General features: G+C 40.4%; 1 protein-coding gene across 2 annotated transcripts in view; it reads right to left on the reverse strand.

Annotated features, from left to right (window-relative positions):
- slc44a5b (solute carrier family 44 member 5b) overlaps positions 1-19214 on the reverse strand; it is a 47980-nt gene that overhangs the window by 15454 nt on the left and 13312 nt on the right. For both annotated transcript variants that reach the window (XM_004555060.3, XM_004555059.4), the window contains exons 2-8: positions 12994-13042; positions 6640-6713; positions 4551-4635; positions 4187-4271; positions 3940-4053; positions 1793-1853; positions 1568-1691 (exon numbers count right to left, since the gene is read on the reverse strand). In XM_004555060.3, coding sequence (XP_004555117.1) covers positions 1568-1691; positions 1793-1853; positions 3940-4053; positions 4187-4271; positions 4551-4635; positions 6640-6713; positions 12994-13042 — 592 coding nt within the window. The remainder of the gene's footprint in view (positions 1-1567; positions 1692-1792; positions 1854-3939; positions 4054-4186; positions 4272-4550; positions 4636-6639; positions 6714-12993; positions 13043-19214) is intronic.

Raw genomic sequence — 19214 nt, forward strand, 5'->3', positions numbered from 1 at the left:
TCTAAAATGCTTTCGATAATGTCAGTTGTAAGAGCTGCTCAAGTTCCATATCAAAGAGCCACAAAACAAGTAGAGTTACAGAAGCAGTACTGGCAGCTATTACAGCAGGGTGGGAAATAGTATAGAAGTGAATATCATTCAGACGAGCACTTTGTGGTAAAGCAAATAGTAATGGATGTGTTAGATCAGGAGCCACATTTTCATCTCCACAGTAATAACATAAATGCTTCAGATAGTAAACGTCACAGACTCAGTATTATCTTTCTATCTGAAGATGTTCTTGTTTAAAACCCACACAGAGTTTTTGTTGAATATCAGAATTCAAACAGAACAGGAATCAGAAATTTTGCACCGGTAGGTGTGGATGTGAGTTTGTTTCTCGGTGTTAGCGTGTCCAGGGCATACCACACCAGTGTAAGCTGGGATAGACCTCAGGTCCCCGTCACTCTAACTCAGATAAGCACAAAAGAAGATGCCTGTTTATTTCACAGGAAAGCTCGCCTTCTGGGTTCATTAAATAGCTCCACTTGTCATTAAACACTTGGAGAGTATTTAAACTACAAAACTGGCAGCAAAGTCAGAATATGATTACTGAAAAGTTTACTGTAGAAGTGACTCAGGTATATCTTGAAATTGGCGAGACATAGAGGGCAAGATAACATTGCTGTGGGACAAACAGGACGCCAGCATCAATTCTAAATCTTACTGTCTAATTAAGGTCACTGTTCAGTGTCCACACATACAAGAGTTTGGATCGCTCCCAAAATCTGCGCCAGGAGAGCAAAACTAATGACCACCAGGGGGCAGCACAGCACTCTCCAATTTACTTCACACAGAAGGTAGAGGCGATGACTTGATGTTTTGAGGTATTAACTTGCCCTATTTTGCATCTAATGCCACAAACAAAAATATAGTTATGTATTCTTATGGATAAACAGCAGGTTAGTCTATATAAAGCAACTGGCTAAAGCAGAAGCAAAGTTAAAAAGCTGAAATAAATCATTTTTAACCCTTTCTACTTTATGTTGGCGGTTACTTGGCTAAAGAAAAAGCATCAAGTTATATTATTCAAGGTAGATTACTGCAGCCATACAAATCATGTATGATCATGATATCAGCTCACTGGTTTAAATACATGATTTTTGAAGTTTGCTGCCTCTGCCCTTTTACATGCTGATAACATATAGATATATACATACATACAAAGCAGCTAAGCTTGTAGAGACCCATAACATTGGCTCAGGCTGTTGAGTTTGTAGGTAAGCTTTATTTTCATGCAATAAGCATGCAAATGACTTTGAATGTGACTGAGCACATTCATGGGCATCAGTAAAATGCCCACTGGTCCTACCCTGTTATTTCTGTCCAGATCTCTCTGGGTGCAGAGTCGGCATCCCTACAGACAGTATAACAGTTTAAAAACACTTTATTCTAGAGGGGATTTTTAAAAAGTAGTTTCATTGTTTGTTTTGTTTGCCAAATCGTAATCTGTGATTCTCCTACTGCTAAAAATGAACCCGTTAAACAAGTAGGGCAAAGACTGGTGTTGCAGGGGAGCAGATCTTACTTGGCAGCATCTTTGAGATCGTCGACACTTCTCTTGTTATTTTCACCGTCTTTGAAGATGGTCTGATTGGCTACAGTTAAAATCCCATTTCTTCTAATGAAATCAGGGAAGCACCGCTGAAGGACTGAAACACATTTGTAGATATTTTTGTTGTATTTACCCTCTTGGCAGAACAAACAGTAAGTTATTGAGGCAATGTATTTAGAGTTGCTCGGATTCACTTACAAGGTCTGCTTGGCACAATCATAGACGGGCAGTCTTCATCTCGTATGACTTCTCTGACTGACTGAAAGGGAACAGAAGAGATAATGATTCAAAGAGCTGAAAACAAGTGATTTTCCCTGAGCGTTCACTCCTCGCAGCCTTTATTACAAAGACAGAAAAGAACTTCTTCTCTATTAAACTTTGTGATCTTGTTTTGTTTGAATCTGTCGTGCCTGCTTGAGTATTTAAAAAAATCTTGTATGTTTCTCTTTCAAGTCCTGCAATGAAATGTCCAACTGAAAATGCACCATAAATAAATTCAATTTAAAAATACTTATGCAAGTTACAATAATTATCATTAATCTAAAAAATAAAAACGTATCTAAAGTAAACTAAACACACAACTGACAGATTTTACAGACAGATGTAACAGAGTTTGTCATACTTAGTGATGACGTGGAAAGCGGAAACTATGATTCAATTCAGACAGTCTGAGCTGTAAAGTGCTCCCACACAACACCTCACTTTCATGCACCATAACGCCAGCGTCACTGCCACCGAACTGCTGCCAGCTGACGGAACAGGGCTGTGATAAGCATGAGTGGCTGCTAGCTCACCTCCGCCCATCTCGCGAAGCTCACTCCAAATGTGCTCTTCGTTATTAGAAAGACTAAAACTGATTAAATCGTTTCAAAAATGTTCTAGATAAAAAAGAAAAGGTCCAAAGAGCTCTGAAAAATTTGGAGTAGTTCTGTGTTAAAGTCACGAGTCAAGTGTCAGGCCTAAAAAAATATCTAAGAAATAGGAACAAATATCCAACAAAGTCCTGAAAGGAACTGAGAGATGCACCTGACCATTCCACAGTGTGTCTGTGAAACATAGTGGAGGCTCAGTCATGCTGTGGTGTTGAGGGTCTTGTTCAAATTCTGAACATAGAGAAGTACCATCAGATGGTGATCCTTCATGTAGTGCCATCTGAAAAGTGTCAGATTGACGGCGACTTCATTTTCAGCATGACAATATTCCCAAACAGTAGTGCAGTACAAGCATTCCTGGATATAAAAACACAACGGACCACTGTCAGCCATGGATTGGCCTCCTCAGAGCTCGGACCTCAACAGTATTGAAGCCGTGTGGAATCATCTCGACAGAGAACAGAACAAAAGGCAGCAACATCCAAAGAAGAGCTTTGAATGTCCTTCAAGAATCCTGGAGAACTGTTCCTGAAGACTACTTGAAGAAAGCTTGGGATCAGGTGGTATTTAAGAATAAAGGTGCAGATACCAAATACTGACTTTCAAGCCTGTTAGGCTACGTTCACACTGCAGGCGAAAGCGCATCAAATCCGATTTTTTTGACCCTATGCGACCCATCTATCCGATCATGGCGTGACAGTGTGAACGGCACAAATCCGATATTTTCAAATCCGATCTGGGTCACTTTCGTATGTGGTACTGAATCCGATACATATCCGATGTTTTAGAAAGCGACTGCTGTTTGATGGTCATGTCGCATTAAATTACGTCACTGACACAAGACAGACGCTAATTATCAGCGCCAGAGAAGCGCCTGAGAAGACATTGCGAACGCTTCCTGGCCATCCAGCGTAGATGTCAGTGAAACTGTTGGGAACGTTGGAGAAACGTGAACATTTTATTTGTTCTGTATAATCTGCAGATTCTGACAGAAATCTGCAGCTATCCTTTGCAGCACCGCTCCTCTAAAGCAGCAATAAGGATCATTATTAGGTTATAACAAAATAACTTAAAGTAAAAATTGGGAAACGTAAAGTCTGAAGTCTTTATATTAAGGCCATCAGTCAAACAATATTGTTTGGTCTGGGTCTAAACAGAGCGCGTTCACACTAGAGCGCGTTTGCTGTCGCATTTTATTTGTCGTGTGAACACGCAGACAAAAAAAACCGGATTTGATCAAAAGATCGGAATTGAGCATTAAGACCTGCGGTGTGAACGTAGCCTAAGATACTCGTATACACTCTTTTTATATTTATTTTTGCACGTGTCATTAAGTAACTGCACATATTTCCCAGCTAAGTGTCCAATGTATTGTACATGAGCTGGTCTCAAAGCAGCGATGATTTAACACAATCTCACACTTCCATCGAGTTTGCAAAAAAACAAAATGCCCTGTTACCCTCCATCTCTCACCTTACTGCCAATCTCGAAGCCTGGCTTGCAGAATTGCTTGTAATATTCCCAGTTTTTGGTATTCATTGCATCCAGGAGAGTGGCAAATCTGTCAGGGCACTTCGAGACGCAGAGCTGAGGAAGGCAACACATCGTCTTAATGAGAGCGCCCATCAATCTTGCATAATCGTGCGTGGCGAAAAAGTTGGAGAGAGACATCAAGCACTGTACACAGAGCTACAAAACGGGGCTTCGTTCAATCTCCTACCTGGGTTGTAGGGCACTGGAGGTTAATTAAAACTGCAGGATTGGCACATTTCAGCATGTTGAAGTAGAATAATATGGCTTTGTTTCTGTGAAGACAAAAGATGAAGACAAAAAAGGGGAGTCAGATTAGACAGATCCAAAAGTCCATTACTGTGCAATGTTTTATCAGCCAGCATGGAGGTGCTCACACTCAGTGTGCTGTGCAATAAAACTTGCCAGGATTAATCAAGAATCATCTCAGTGTACTGAATGGTAGACAATGGCTATTGTTCATGTAAAGATAACAACATAATGCTGACAGACAAATTGGACAACATAATTATTCCACTGTAAACAATTTAAGAAGAAGACAGTTTTCCACTCACGCATTGGGGGTGTTCTGCTGGCCACAGAACTGACCGCGGCTGTCTGTTGGATAGACGACCTTCCTGGGGTCACCGTGAATCCAGGCTGAAACGACACCAACAGAGCTTTTCATTTCAGGTGCTTGGATTTTAAAATCTGCACAATCATCCCCCAAATCATACTCAAACTGGTCTACCTGCTAAAGAACATGAGGCCACTGGCCAGCCCATCACCCCAGTTCAGACTGTCTGTTTTCCTAAATGACCAATACTAACATTTTCAGACATCTACTTTACTTTGAATATAACTAAGAAAATGATCTGCTGATAAAAACCAAAAGACACACATTAGCATTCAGATACAGCTGTAACAAAACGAAACCTCTGCACTATATCAATAACATTTGTGCCTAATGCCAAGGTCATGCATGTTAAAAAGCAACCAAAACAATTAAGAATACAAAAATGCTAATTTATTTAAGCAAGGGTATGAATAGTAATTAAGAAGAAACACAACAAAAGACAAAGAAATCAATCCTTTAATTTGTTCTGTTCTTTTTCTCTAGATAGGACGGTGGCAACCCTAAAAATCAATTTTCTGAGCAATGCTTGTGTTTCATTAATTTAGCCAAGCTAAACAACACAGTGTTAAAGCCTTTCACCTTGCCAGTCAATGAGGGACTGTGCTGAATGTGAGGCAGCACAATTAAGATGCTCTACAAGTCACAACAAGGAGGATGAAACTGCAAAGGATGAAGGCAGAAGGCCACATTCTTTAGGTGACTGCAGACATGTTGCGTGCGGAGTCATACACGTCGCTCTTTTTAAAATTATTTGGAAACAGGAAGTCCTTTCCATTTACTGAAACATGAATCAACTGGCAGTAAGCTGGCAAGATAAAGCCCAGTTTAGTGACAGCACTGGGACTTTCCCCAACTTTGTAACACGTGTGTTACACGTGTTACAAAGAGAGAAGAGATGCATTAACGTGCTGGTCAGTGAGTAAAGAAAGAAAGGTCAAATATATCCAACTTCTTCTACTTATCATGAGAAACTCCCATTCTTTGAAATGGGATTCTAGAAATTCTGACCAGGTCAACTAAAAAAAAACAACAAAGTGCTGACAATTGAAGTTTTTTTTGTGGTATATTACTGTCAAACAAAACCTCAGCGCGTAGACGCTGCTACCACAAGGTAAAACACTTCCAAGGTGGAAGACGGTCAAATTTTAGAAAGTCAACAGAACCTTCAGAACTATGCTAATTAAGTGCTGAAGTCATTCCTGGGATATTTTGGTCCTAAAGGTGCTCTACTGGATCGAACACAGTGGACTAATTTTCATTTTCAAGAAACCAGTTTCAGATGATTTGAGCCTTGTGGCATGGCACATAACAATGTAGTTTCATTGTTAGCAGCAGCACTCAGGTTGGTTGTGGCATTTGAAATAATGCTCCGCTGGTACTATGGGTGCCAAAAAAAGATCCTGGTTGAAGCAGTCTGGCCATTTTTCTCTGACCTCTGATATCAACAAGGGACTTTCAGCCAAAGAACTGCTGCTCTCTGGATATTTTCTCTTTTTCTCTAAACGTTAGAGATGGTTGGGTTGCGAAATCCCAGCAATTCAGCAGTTCCTGAAATACTCAGACCAGCATGTCAAACACAAAGTGACTTAAATCACCTTTATTCTCCCTTCTGATGCTCAGTTTAAACTTTAGCAAGTCGTCTTTGTCTGCATCCCTAAATGCATTCAGTTGCTGCCGTATGATTGGCTGACTAGACATTTGCATTAAGGAGCAACTAATGAAGCATCCGGTGAGTGTATATTGAACAGCTTTGGTCAAGCAGTAAAGTTGTTTGATATACTACAAGTGTAGCTGGAGTTTTGACCTCTTCAGACAAAACCTCACAGGCAGAGCACACGATTTGCATTCACCTTTCCTTTTTATACCATCAGCCATATGGTGCGCTTTAAACTACCTGCAAGGACAGGGTATCAAAGAAATTCATTTTTCTGCGCCACAGCCACACATACCTCATCATCGTGTGTACACGTTTGTGTGTCATTAAGAAAGTTTGTGTGATGTAATCACTGGCAACCTGTCAAACTCACCCACAGTACCCAGAGCGATGTATCCAAGGATGACAATGACAAAGATAACACAGCAAACCACATCAGTGCAGCTCCTGGAAACAGAAGAGGGATGTGGGAACAGTGTGTGACGCAGGAATCCAAGATTACGAGTGGAAAACAGTGGAAATCAGTAATATATGCAAATATATTTAGTAAAGTGTCCCCAGGGGGAATATGAAATTAGCTTCACCTCACAGAGAGAAAGAATGCATAGTGTGTGTTGACAATGTAATTGCTATTGTATGGTAACGGAGTTTTAGCTCAGTACTTTACTTCCAGAGACGAGTAAGTGTCATCTGTGTTTTCAGAGAACCTGCAGTGGAGCTCTACTGACTTCCTGATGAGACTCTGAATGCCTCTCAGGGTTAACTGACCCGCAGCCACAGAGACCGTTATTTGAAGTTTCCACTCTCACTTCAGCAGCCTTAGTCTGCTAGTTTAAAACTGCATCTCAGAGTCTTTCTCCCTCTGAGTCTTTATTCACCGTCTCAGTGTTTCCCAAATAACAAGCTTCCTCCCCCCCGCCCCGACTTCCTTTTAAAAAATGCTGTCCATCCAGCCTGTTTTCAGAACCTCTTAGTGCCAGCCTCAGCCATGAATGAAGCCAAGTTTAATCTACCGTGCCCAGCAGTACCATACATGCATAACCTCCCCTTTATACCATATGGTAATGAAATTGACTTGAGACCCTCATCTCCTCTGGATTTCAAAGCCAAGGTCAAAGGAGGCCTAAACTCAGAGAAGTGCAGTGTTTCCTCTGTGTGCTTCTTTGAACAAGTGAACTGTCCTTGTTTTGTATGCAGCATGGTTACACGGTTGTTTACAGGCACTACTGCTCTTCAGCCTCCAAACACTACTTCACAATTACCAAGCAGGCAGTAAGATGTACGCCACTGATGTACAGACATAATACACAACGTGGAGGAACCCATGGAGACAGGGAGAGTAGCTTAAATAGACAGTAATGTGTTTACAGTGAGTGAAGTAAACTGAATGCATTTTTAAGGAAACAAGCAAAACTATTTAGACTGTATGCTTAGCTCAGACTCTGAGATTTAGACTCTGCTGTTTAATTTAAGCTTGGATTGCAAAGGATTTAGGACTGTTTTCAAGTACAGTAAGTAGATCATTTTTATAGCCCTGCATTAATAACTGCGGTAAAGCTCGCAATCTGTCTTAGCAGCGGTGGTAGCTAGCTGAAAACAGAGGGCAGGAAATCTCTTCTGTCCCAGCAAGGCAGCCTATACTCATTGTTTGCGGTTTTAAAACGACTTTATTATCATCTCTTTGATCTGACCTGCACTAAGACTGCAGATAATTGCGAACACAAAACGTGATTTAGCCACTCAAAACCTGGACGTGCTTTTAAAGATGGCTTTACCGTATCTGGTTTCACATCCAAGATCAATACTTTGATTATGGAGTGATAGAAACTGTTACAATTTGTAACAATTTTCTGGCATTTTATAGATGAGACAATGAATTCAGAGAGTGACTTGACTGAGAGATTTATCTGATGATTTAAATAGACACTTGGCACTTGTGAAATATTTTGAGGTGTAAACCATTTTCTGGAAGCACTGCAATTATTTTTTGGAGATAAGAGAGGAACAAAGGCAACTGAAGTGGGCACAGTTCTCCCAAGTGAACACAGCGACAGTTTTACACTGACAGTGGGTATGCGGTGTACACAGACAACCTGCTACACTACCAGCAAAACAGTTGCTGAGATTGTGCATGTTATTAACAAAGGGAGGCAAGAGAGTATCGTTTCATTTAATTCAAAAAAGAGCTGTCAGTGTTGCTATGGCAATTATTGAATCCCTCTCTATCCTCCAGCTGGTAAATAAGTTAGCTATCACTCAGTCACACATCCTGTTTGATGAACTGGGAAGATATGAGGGCTGGGAGTCTTAAGCTGAAATCGCTTCATCGTCACACTGACTGTTACTGTAGGTCTGTTGTGATTTTCATTCCCCTCATATGGAAACAACTGCAATTAAAAAAACAAAGAAGGACACAGTGCAAACACAGCGACTCGGCGCTAAAAGAAAGCGACCCTTGAAACGTGCTACGGTCAGTGTTTAAGGGAAGCTGACAAAGTGAGCAGAGTGAAAACAATTCTGCTTCGTTCTCTTATCTCAGGAAAACATAATTAAACAAAATCTATTTGGCTTCCAAACTGGGCTCAATCCCAAGCTTTAGCTCTCTTCAGATGCCTCTTACACATACGTTCACACGAACCAACACTTTTCTCTGCTTGTGGACTCTGTTTGCACGCAGTACTGCTTAGCAAGAAAAAAAGTCAGTACTGGAACCTTTGTCAGTGCTACGGGAAACTTGTGTCAGTATTATATTTGCAAGGCTGATACTCTGCAGGAGCCAAGGTGACACAGATGGCAGAAGTGCCACAGAATAGCGTGGGTGCCATTGTGGTGTGAATCTGCCAGACTGTCCCTCCTTTGTAACAGACATTTACAGGAAGGAGGGCAGATCTTCACACAAAAGGGATATTTCACATGGTCATGAGAGCCATTAGGGACAAATTTCCAAGTGAACAGTATTCCTGACAAACATTAGGCCCAGTTCGGGCGAAGAGAAAGAATCGGAAGCAAAGTTTAACGGCACACTTATTGAAGGGGTAATTATAGAAAGGACTACATTAGAGTGGTGGAGATGTGACAATGACTGGATCTTTGACTCTTATAGGCAAATAAAATTAGCACTACAGCAAGCCCACTCCTGTGTAGCTTGCAGAGGACTGCTCAATCAACAGATATGGTTACTTCATTTAGGCTTTGAGCTTACATGAAAACAAGGCGACCACAGAGTTGGTTCTCTTCCAGTTCTCATTAAGAAAAGCCTTTGGGCCACAGAAACATCAAAGTATCCTTGGTGCCTTCACCCACCAGTAGCGGAGAAATGGGCTGGAGAGGGTGGGATAAAGAGGCACAGGAGAACTGGAACATGCCTCCGCAGCAGCGTGCCAGTCTGACGTTGGACATAAAAGAAGTAAAAACCTACATTATCTCTGAAAATGACTAATTCAAGAAAAGCCTACAGTGACACCCTCAAGGAGTTTTGCTTCATTGCAAAATCCCACCTGTCATTGTAATAAAAAAACGTTTTCTTACAATCTAATTTATCAGGTTGAGGAAGGATAAAGATACTACTAATATCAAATCTTTTTCATCAGATTTACAGCCACGTGAAGAAGAAAGTATGGCCTTTTTACATGTTTATGTATCAGGACGTAATAAAAAGAATCTTGTTCTTGCAGGTTATATAATCAAGTAAGTACAACCTCTGATGAATAACAACAAATTACATTTTTATTTACTTAACCCGTAAAGGCCCCCCCCCACACTTTAAAGCGTCTTGCTTTAAAATGACATGCCCAACGTGACCTGACTTTTTCTCTGCAATTACAAACTCTGTGTAAAATATCTTGGTGTCAAAATAAAGCTAGCACTTCATCACAGGTGTAAGCATCACAGCAGATGCCACTGTGTCAAACTAACTGAGGATAAAACAGAAAAATATAAAGGAGTTTTTCCTGGTCTGGTCTTTTATAGCACATGACACCCTTGAAAATGTGCTGCGGCAGATCAAAAAATAATTGTCTTATAACAATATGAATCAACATATGGACAAAGCTTGATGCTGCTGAAATGAAGCAGAGAAAGTTGCTCAGGCTTTATTAGAAACACAGCTTTGCAAAATTTGGCATAATTTGTGAAAGTCAACATTTCTTTGGTATTGAATAGCAGAAATTAGGCTTTCTTGTCAGAGTCACTTTTGGGGGAAAAACAGGTGGTAAAAATGGTAGACTGGTGCGTAATAAGCTAGCGAATAATGCAGAAAATAGAGATTTCTGATGTAAATCTGGTCTCAAAGCACACTGAGTGATAGAGCTATGCAGGAAATAAGACAGCAAAAGTAAGAGGGAATTCATGACAATGTCTTTCAAACATGAAGCATAGTTTTCGTCTTCTTTTGCTGCTGGTTCAGTGAACTCTGGAATGAAAGTGACGAAACTTGCAGTTTCTGAATCTGTCAGATGTCGGCTTTTGTCCGTGCTGTCGGGTAAACGGGGGATGTTTACCTGCTCTTTAATTGTTAGCTGTTTTAGCTGTTTGATGTTGTTGAAATGGTTTTGTGAGCTTTTAGCTGAGATTCTGATGAATAGTTAACAAAAACGCAGAAGCCCTATGTGAAAATTTAAATAGTATATTAAATATCAAATGTCAGTTCACCAGCAAGCGTGACCGCCTCTATAAAAACAGACGTTTTAGAATTTTTCAGGTCTGGATTTTGAAGTTAATATAAACACAATGTCAAGAAGGAAAGTGTCAGCAATGACCTTAAAGTGGCTACTGCTGCTGCCCATTATTTTGGAAGGACATGTCCAAACAATTTCAAGTCTATGATTCTTCCTGTACAATGGAACACATTCAAGACAGTTGCCAGTAATTTCACCTCAACATCAGACTGTGCTCAGAGAAATTGCAACCCACCCCCCCAAAAAACCCCAAGAGCTACATCTCAGACTCTACAAGCATTAGCAGAAGCTTATTAGCAGCTCTTGACAGTACAATTAGAAAAAAGACTGGATAAGTATGGCTTGTTTGGAAGAGCTGCCAGGAGAAAACCTATTCTCTCTACAAAATACATGGCAGTATAGCTTAGGTTTGCTAAGTTGCATCTAAATTACCTATTAGATTTCTGGAACAACGTCTTTTGGACATTTGGCAAAACCCAAACATAACATCTCAGCACTAAAACCAACTACCAGCATGGCGGTTTAGGCTTGTTTTGATTGAGTCAACTTCCACTGTATATCAGAGTATTCTAGAGTCAAAAGTGAAGCTGTCCATCTGTCCAGTGACTAACACTTGGCTGAAACTCGGTCACGTAGCAGGACAATCATACGGTGGCCCTGAGAGGCCAAACCGACAGCAACTTAAGAAAACACCAGCAATAAGAAAAACGCTGCAAAAGCACACAAAACACAACGGAAATAGGAGAAACAGATTTCCAAAAGCACAAGGGAAGTGTTTCTGGGGAGACAATAACCTGACGGACCAGTTGCAGGAACCAAAATATGCTAAGAAATGCGCTGGGAAACACTTAAAAGAAGTGGAGGATCTATTGGTTTTGTGAGGAAAGAAAAGATGAGAGATAAGTGTGTTAGCCTATGAGATTAAAACACACTTACCTAGCATGTTTTGGTTCGTCGGGTTATTGTCTCCCCAGAAACACTTCCCTTGTGCTTTTGGAAATCTGTTTTTCCTTTTTCTGTTTTGTTTTTTACTATTTCCTTTGTGTTTTGTGTGCTTTTGCAGCGTTTTTCTTATTGCTGGTGTTTTCTTAAGTTGCAGTCCGTTTGGCCTCTCAGGGCCACCGTACAATCATCCCAAGCACAACAGAAAATCTGCAACAGAATGACTGAAGAGCAAAGAATCAAGGTGTCACACTGGCCCGGTCAAAGTCCAGACCTCAACCTAACTGAAATGTTATGGCAGGAGCTTAAGAAAGTTGTGCATAAACAAATGCCTTCAAACTGTAAAGAAGAGCAGGTCTAAATGATCCACAATGATGTGAGAAACCGATAAAGTCTGACAAAACAAATACTCCAACTTACTGCTGCTAAAGGTGGTTGTGCAAGCTACTGAATCATAGGGAACACTTATTTTTTCCGCACACATGTAATTTGTCAGACAGTGGCTACTACAGATATAAGCAGTGTCAAGCTCAGTATTTGCTATCACTTTGCTAGCTGAAAAAAGTAAATAAGAGCCTCGGTGCATTGTTGTATAATGCTAACACTTAGTAATGTGGACATTTTGTTACAGCCTGGAGACAGAGTACTCGTTATCATGAAATCTCTTGTGTGTACATCTGTTTCGTGTGTGTCTGGCTGGCTGCTAATGTGTGTCATTGGGTTAACTCGAGCCACCAGCTTGACTTATGGCCATTGATCTGTGTGGTGGAGTGTAGAGATCTGCCAGCACTCAGGCCTCAGTCTTTATTAATGTAGCATGACAAATAATCAATCTGTCAGCCTCAAACAGCAGTGTGCGCCAAGAAAATGATACAGTGAGCAAACTCAATACACATGTAAGAAGTCAGATGTTTGGAAGGTCAGTTCATCAAAATAAAAAAATGCATATTACACTAAAAAGTTGTATCGGTGTCTTCTGTTTCCAGTCTTACACAATCCAGGTGAATAAAAATTAGCTTCTTGTTATAAACAGAATGAGGGTGATGTTACAATGTCTCAAAGTGTGTCTGTAAATGTATTTTACACAGTAGTCTGAGAATGCTGAGTACCTGTTCTGAACAGGCCCTCTGAAGTTCGGGTCAAACTTGCGAGGTTCACCTATAAGACAAAAAACAGTGCAGACAAATTAGTAACAATACTGTGGAGCGATCAAACGAAGCAGCTATTCATTGACAGAGTTAGCAAACAGTGCACAGAGATAATGCCACAGCAAAACAGACAAAATATTCTTTAAGTCAGATGACCATTTTTATGACGCTTCTGCTTTTGAGCAAAAACGTAGAGCAAAAAGAAACATTACAAGAGCAGGATCATTTTGCTAAAAATCTGTGAAAACACTTTATTACAGCACAGGCGATGAAAATGTTCACCTGCTGTGGCATTCAAACGGTCAGCACCAACTAACTAGGTCATTTCACAGTGCAAGTTTCCTAGCAAATCTGGCAGAGTGGGAGCAGTACAGTAAGGCAGCACTACAGTAAAGGCCAAAACAATATGAACAGGGAAGTATAATAAATCATCTTAACGAGTCTTAATCCTAGCAGCTTATTTGGGTCATACTGAGGCTTCCCCATCTGACCCAACTTGAAACTGAAGCACAGTTGCAGCACTATTTGTCACCCATACTTTGACCTGTATGTGAAACAGATGCAACTGCATTTATCATCGGTTGCTTCTTTGGTCTATAAGTAGCCTGCACCCTGAAACTAATTATGACGTGTTGCTGAGGACCTATTAATCATCACACATGGAGTGCAATATCTGTAAGCAGCTGGGGCAGACTTAGGGGCATCACGAGTGGGCCTATTTCCCATCTGCCTTTTTCCCAGGCTGATCCTGTCCAGACGTATGAGCCAGTTTTGCTTCTGAAAGTGTGAGGAATGAGTACACTGTACATAGCAAATACATATTATTCAGCCTGTTCTTAATGTACTGTACTATTTTAGAACACCCACAACCGCCTCCCCCCCCCAAAAAAAAATTCACACAAAAAAAAATCATGTTCGTATCCACTAAAAAGACCAGAAATCAATACATCTCCACAAAGAGCATTGTCAGTTTGATTTTGTTTGGTTAAAAACATTTACTGTATAGTAATGTTGCATTTTAGTAATCAAACTGCAAAGTATAGCGTGCTTTCTGCTCTCCTGAACAAGGGAACTCAACCGTTAGAGCACAGAAAGTAAGTTACTGCATTTTCTGTAGCTCTTATTTATTTGTCATTACTGTTGAAAAAAACCTGCATTCATCACTTAAATGAAAAAAGGAAAGGGAAGGTATGTTTGCATTAAATGCTAGTTCTATTATCAGGCGAAAATACAAACCTTAGGCCTAAAATGTGCTCCCTGTAAGTATAACATCAAGATAATCGCTTTCGTCTGATGTGGCTTTTTACCTGAAAAACTGGAACAATCGCGGCTGAAGAACGCAGGACACAGACAGTGAAATCGAAATAAAGTCTTTAATTATTTGCAGAGAAGAAGTCAAAGAAGGTAAACAATACAGGGGCAGACAAAAAGGCAAGATGTCCAGGGTGTTGGTGCAACTCACTGGGCCGAGCATGCGACACATATGGTGTAAAGCTTTTGCGTTGGACCAATAAAGTCTGAAGAAAAGTTCCAAAATAACAAACAAAAAAAGTCACAAGATGAGAAAATCCAAGAAAACACAAATAACAAATGAAACAATAAACAGGATAAACTAGAAAACAAGAGGATAAGCACAAGCACACAGCTAGAAAGCTTAACAAGGAGAGTAATGACGACGGGGCAAACAATCACAAACGGGTCAAAACAGGAAGTAAAATTATCAAAAGTATAAGCAGGTGAAGAGTTACAAAATAAAACAGGAAGTGACTTAACAGAAACCTAACATCAAAAAACAAAAAATTAACACAATGAGAGCGCCCAGCTGAACATTGAAGGCCAAAGTTAATTCATCTCTGCCATCGAGCATGAGTTACTGCAGAGGTTAATGTGAAATGAACAAAAGCATTGGCTCAACTTTCTTTCAGTGGACTGTGTACACTTGTGCATTTTTAGAATTACATATTCCTCTATAGTCCGTTTACTACTGTTCATGAAATGTTCAGTTTATCTTTAACCAACCTGTATCACGTCCGTCTTTCAGTAAAGCCCAGAAGCTGCTCCTCACAAACTGCCAGATTACATTACAGATCCCAAAGTGAGTGTTTTACCACTCTTGAAAAAGTGTCTGGCGTAGTGTTATTCCTATGTGGTGTGACAAGAGGGATTTCTAAAGCCAATATTGCCGTATAATGACAACACACTGAAAGACAGTAAAATGAGTCAGAGTCCTTTAAAATCACATTACTTCCTCTCTGTCAGTGCGCCCCAGGGCAGCTGTGGCTACAATGTAGCTTGCCATCGCCAGTGTGTGAATGTGTGTGTGAATGGGTGAATGACTGAATGTAGTGTGAAGCGCTTTGGGGTCCTTAGGGACTAGAAAAGCGCTATACAAATGCAGGCCATTTTTTACTAAAGTGCCGCAGTCTGAAGGACAGAAATGCCAAAACCCTCACCCAAGAGGAAAGAAATGGGCTTGCGGCAAGTGAACAAAAAAAGCTACACACGAATAATGAACCATTTGTCATTTATGTATGTAGATGAAGCATAAAAACACAAATAACAAGAAAGGTTAATCAGATAACGGGTCGAAAAAACGGTCCCTCTTTTGTTTTCCAGAGAGACTGCATACCTGCATGCAACCAAAGCCTGCTGAACATTACTGGGTCATTACTCAAGACTACAAATAGAAACCAGAAAGCTTCAAATATGAAACATTTTGTCAATTGCCAAAATATTCTACATGTTCATATGCATATATCTGTTGGGAGAGATAAATGCACCCTGAGCACATCAGGCACTAGTCTGAACCACTGGACTACGAGAGTAAAACAGAGGAAGTGGATGACTTCACTAGCTGTTGCTTAAATAGACTGTATAGTTGTGATGGCAGCAGACTTGGCATGACACAGATCTCAATAACTGAAGTAGCAACTGCTGGGCTTTGAGCTACAATTAAGGATGATACACACAAGTTTAATGCTTATAGCACCACACGCAAGTGAAGATCAAATAGTAGTACAGCAAGACATCCACAGCCAGAGATGGGCAGTAATCTGATTACTTTTTTCAAGTAACGAGTAAAGTAAGGGATTACTATTGCAAAAACGGTATTTAGATTACCGTTACTTTCCCGTAGGAACGCTGCGTTACTGCGTTACTAAAACCGTGATTTTTTTGCGAGAATGTCTCATGACAGTGACGTAAGCGAGTGCGACGTTCGTGACAACAGCTGTGTGCAGATCAACAGTGGATCATATATCGAGTGCAGAGAGAGTATGAGCGTGCAGCGTTTAAAGCGTGGAAGTACTGACCTTACTTTGAGTTTGATTCCATAAAAAGTGACAAAAACATTAGTGTCCGCTGTGCGTGGGAAGAAAACTTCTTTTTACAGCGAAAAAACCCCTAAACTTCCAAACAAGCACCGAGTAGCTACGACGTGATGGGAAACTCACAGAGAAACTCACGGATTCTTCCACTGACCGCGGCACACCTGCACCAGGGTAAACCTCCGCCTGCCCCACTCCTGCTTTACAGGTGAAAATAGAGCAACAGGACCGCTGAGTCTTTGACTTTATTTATTTTCTGCTGTGTTTTACTTGCATGTATTTGAAAGACTGAGTGTAAACACACAAAAAATATTTTATTTTATGAGCTGGAATGTGCAGAAAATAGGTTTACATGTTAAACTAATTTATTCCAGTCAGAGAATGTTGCATATAATTAAATCTTTGCTTGATGCATAAAGTTAAAAGATTAAAACTAATAAAACAAGTTTTAAAAAGAGACTTTTCCATTTGATTACATTTTGTATGATGGATTATGCAGAAAAAGTAGAATTGGGCTGAAAGATCTATCACTTTATCACCTATTCAGGTTGTAAACCGTGTTTTTAAAAAGTAACTAAGTAATTAATTACTTTTGAAAATAAGTAATCAGTAAAGTAACGGGATTACTTTTTTGGGGAAGTAATCAGTAATTAGTTACTGATTACTTTTTTCAAGTAACTTGACCAACACTGTCCACAGCACGAGACAGTGAACCACACCAGCATCTGAAGTATAACGACCCCAACCAGCCTGGCTACTGTGTGAGACTGGCCTTTTTAAAATAATAAGAACCAAATGCATCAGGAAAGTGTCACACTGTCTTTCTTGACCATATTATCTGAAACATTCAGTTATATGAAGCAACAAACACATCAACTGTTCACGGATCAGTGGAAATATAACACTGATATCACCGCAGTATTGTGAGCACACAAAAACAACTCTGGTAGAGCTGTTTTAGGGGTCCCGTGTTTTTTTCCATTCTGATAAAGACTTATAGTAGAGAGGAAGGAAGAAGATCAAAGGTTTTAAAGGATGTACTTTCGAATGTGTGTAGGTGTGATGATGACAATTTCAGCTTCTTTGTCACAGAAGCAATAAAAGCTACGAGCTGTCCCCCTCATGCTACTTCATTTGACACGAGAATTTAAATGTTTCCTTTCCGTTTGTCCTTGCTGTTAAAAACTTCCGTTTCCAGCCATCTGCTTGGCTATCAGTGAAAGTCACTCACTTGAGTGGTGTTTTAGGTCTAAAAATGGTAGATGCTCTGGATTAATTGTGTGAATTCCTCACCCAAGGACACAATGTCACAAAACCAGATGCTCTTTGCAGCTTTTGTCGCACTTCTATTGAATAAGACGACGCTGAGCTTATTGTTTTTAACTCAGAAGTCAGTAAGGTTGACAAAAGAGCACAGAAATGCTAAAATTGTGTAACAGATACACAACAGGTAAGCTGAAATAATCAACGCTAACAACAGGGCAATACTATGAGATCCTCCACAAATAATTTAGCTGCCAAGTACTTTATGTCAGACAAAGAGAGAAGCAACTATAATCCTCTTTATCTGCACCTACAGTCAGGTAGACTGCAGTGGACTGCCGTGTGCACCAGTAGTCCTTGTTTTTCTCGGTAGCCACATAAACCCGTTCACCACCTGCTGCAGGTTCTGTTGGGTGTAGCCCAAAGATACAGATACAGATAAGAATAAGGCAGTGTGCAGTCTGATTCTCTGAATACTGAATACTAGGGCGACCTTGTTTGTCTGCCTGTGAAGAAACTGTAGACAGTAAGGGCCCAGTTAGCTGGTTAGCAGCCAATGAACATTGAAAAGCTTGTTCAAGTGTAAACCTAAGGCAGACGATGCTGCTCTTTCAAATGGATGTGATGAAATAAAAGAAAAATGCTAAAGTAGGTCAACAAATATATTTGGGTGGTCGTTAATATAACTGTAAAATCTTTGTTTGGGGAAACACTTCCCTATAACAGCATCATTTCATCTCATTAACATAATATTTCAACCAATTAGACTATTAGACAAGGCAACTATTAGTAAGAATACAGATTTTATTTTAATATTACAAAAGTCCGTCTCCACAGTGCTGGAACTATTGCGGTGGAAACAGGTTAGTCCATATGGTGAGTGGAGCTGAATCACACTGGGATCAAGGAGAGTCAGTGGTGAGAAGACAGATTGTGGTGCAATAAATGTCAGGGGGCACAGTTTTTTCCAGGTTTTTCACAGCAGAGGGACCAAGTGGTCTGGCACTGGTTAAAACCCAAAACTGCCAAAACAATGCTGCAACAGGAACTTAAAAACCCGATTTCTACAATAGCAGAAATATTCAGCAATTCAGTTCACTCATATCTAAAATAAATACCTAATATCTAGATACACTAAAAAAAAATCTCACACCTCTTCATTCTAACACAGTAGCACTGAGGAGAAGGAATATGTGCCTGAGCTAAATTTAGCTTTAGCTGCTTTCCTGACTCACAACACGAGCCTGAGTGTTTCCACCCGGCTGTTGTACCTTTCTCCGACCCTCAAATCAGATTTCAGCGAAGGGTTAAGAGAAAGTGTTGAAAATCATCAGCGATGCTGGGCCACCAGCAGACTCTGCATTAGATAACGGCTGTTTAGCCTGCACTGCAGTCTGCCAGTGTAGGAGATGAGTCTGGTGGAGTTTGCTGGCTGTAGTCAGACTGAAGGGGGGTCTGTAGTCAAAAACGTTCGGAAAAAGCCTGGCAGGCATGCTACACTGGGACAGCTAGAGTCGCTGTTAGCTGCATAACTGCTGGTCTCCTCTATTGACATAGTGTTAGATAATGCCACCGTGTCCTTCTGTGACTGAA

This window comes from Maylandia zebra, linkage group LG23 (assembly GCF_041146795.1).
Source record: "Maylandia zebra isolate NMK-2024a linkage group LG23, Mzebra_GT3a, whole genome shotgun sequence".
NCBI classification, from domain to species: Eukaryota; Metazoa; Chordata; class Actinopteri; order Cichliformes; family Cichlidae; genus Maylandia; species Maylandia zebra.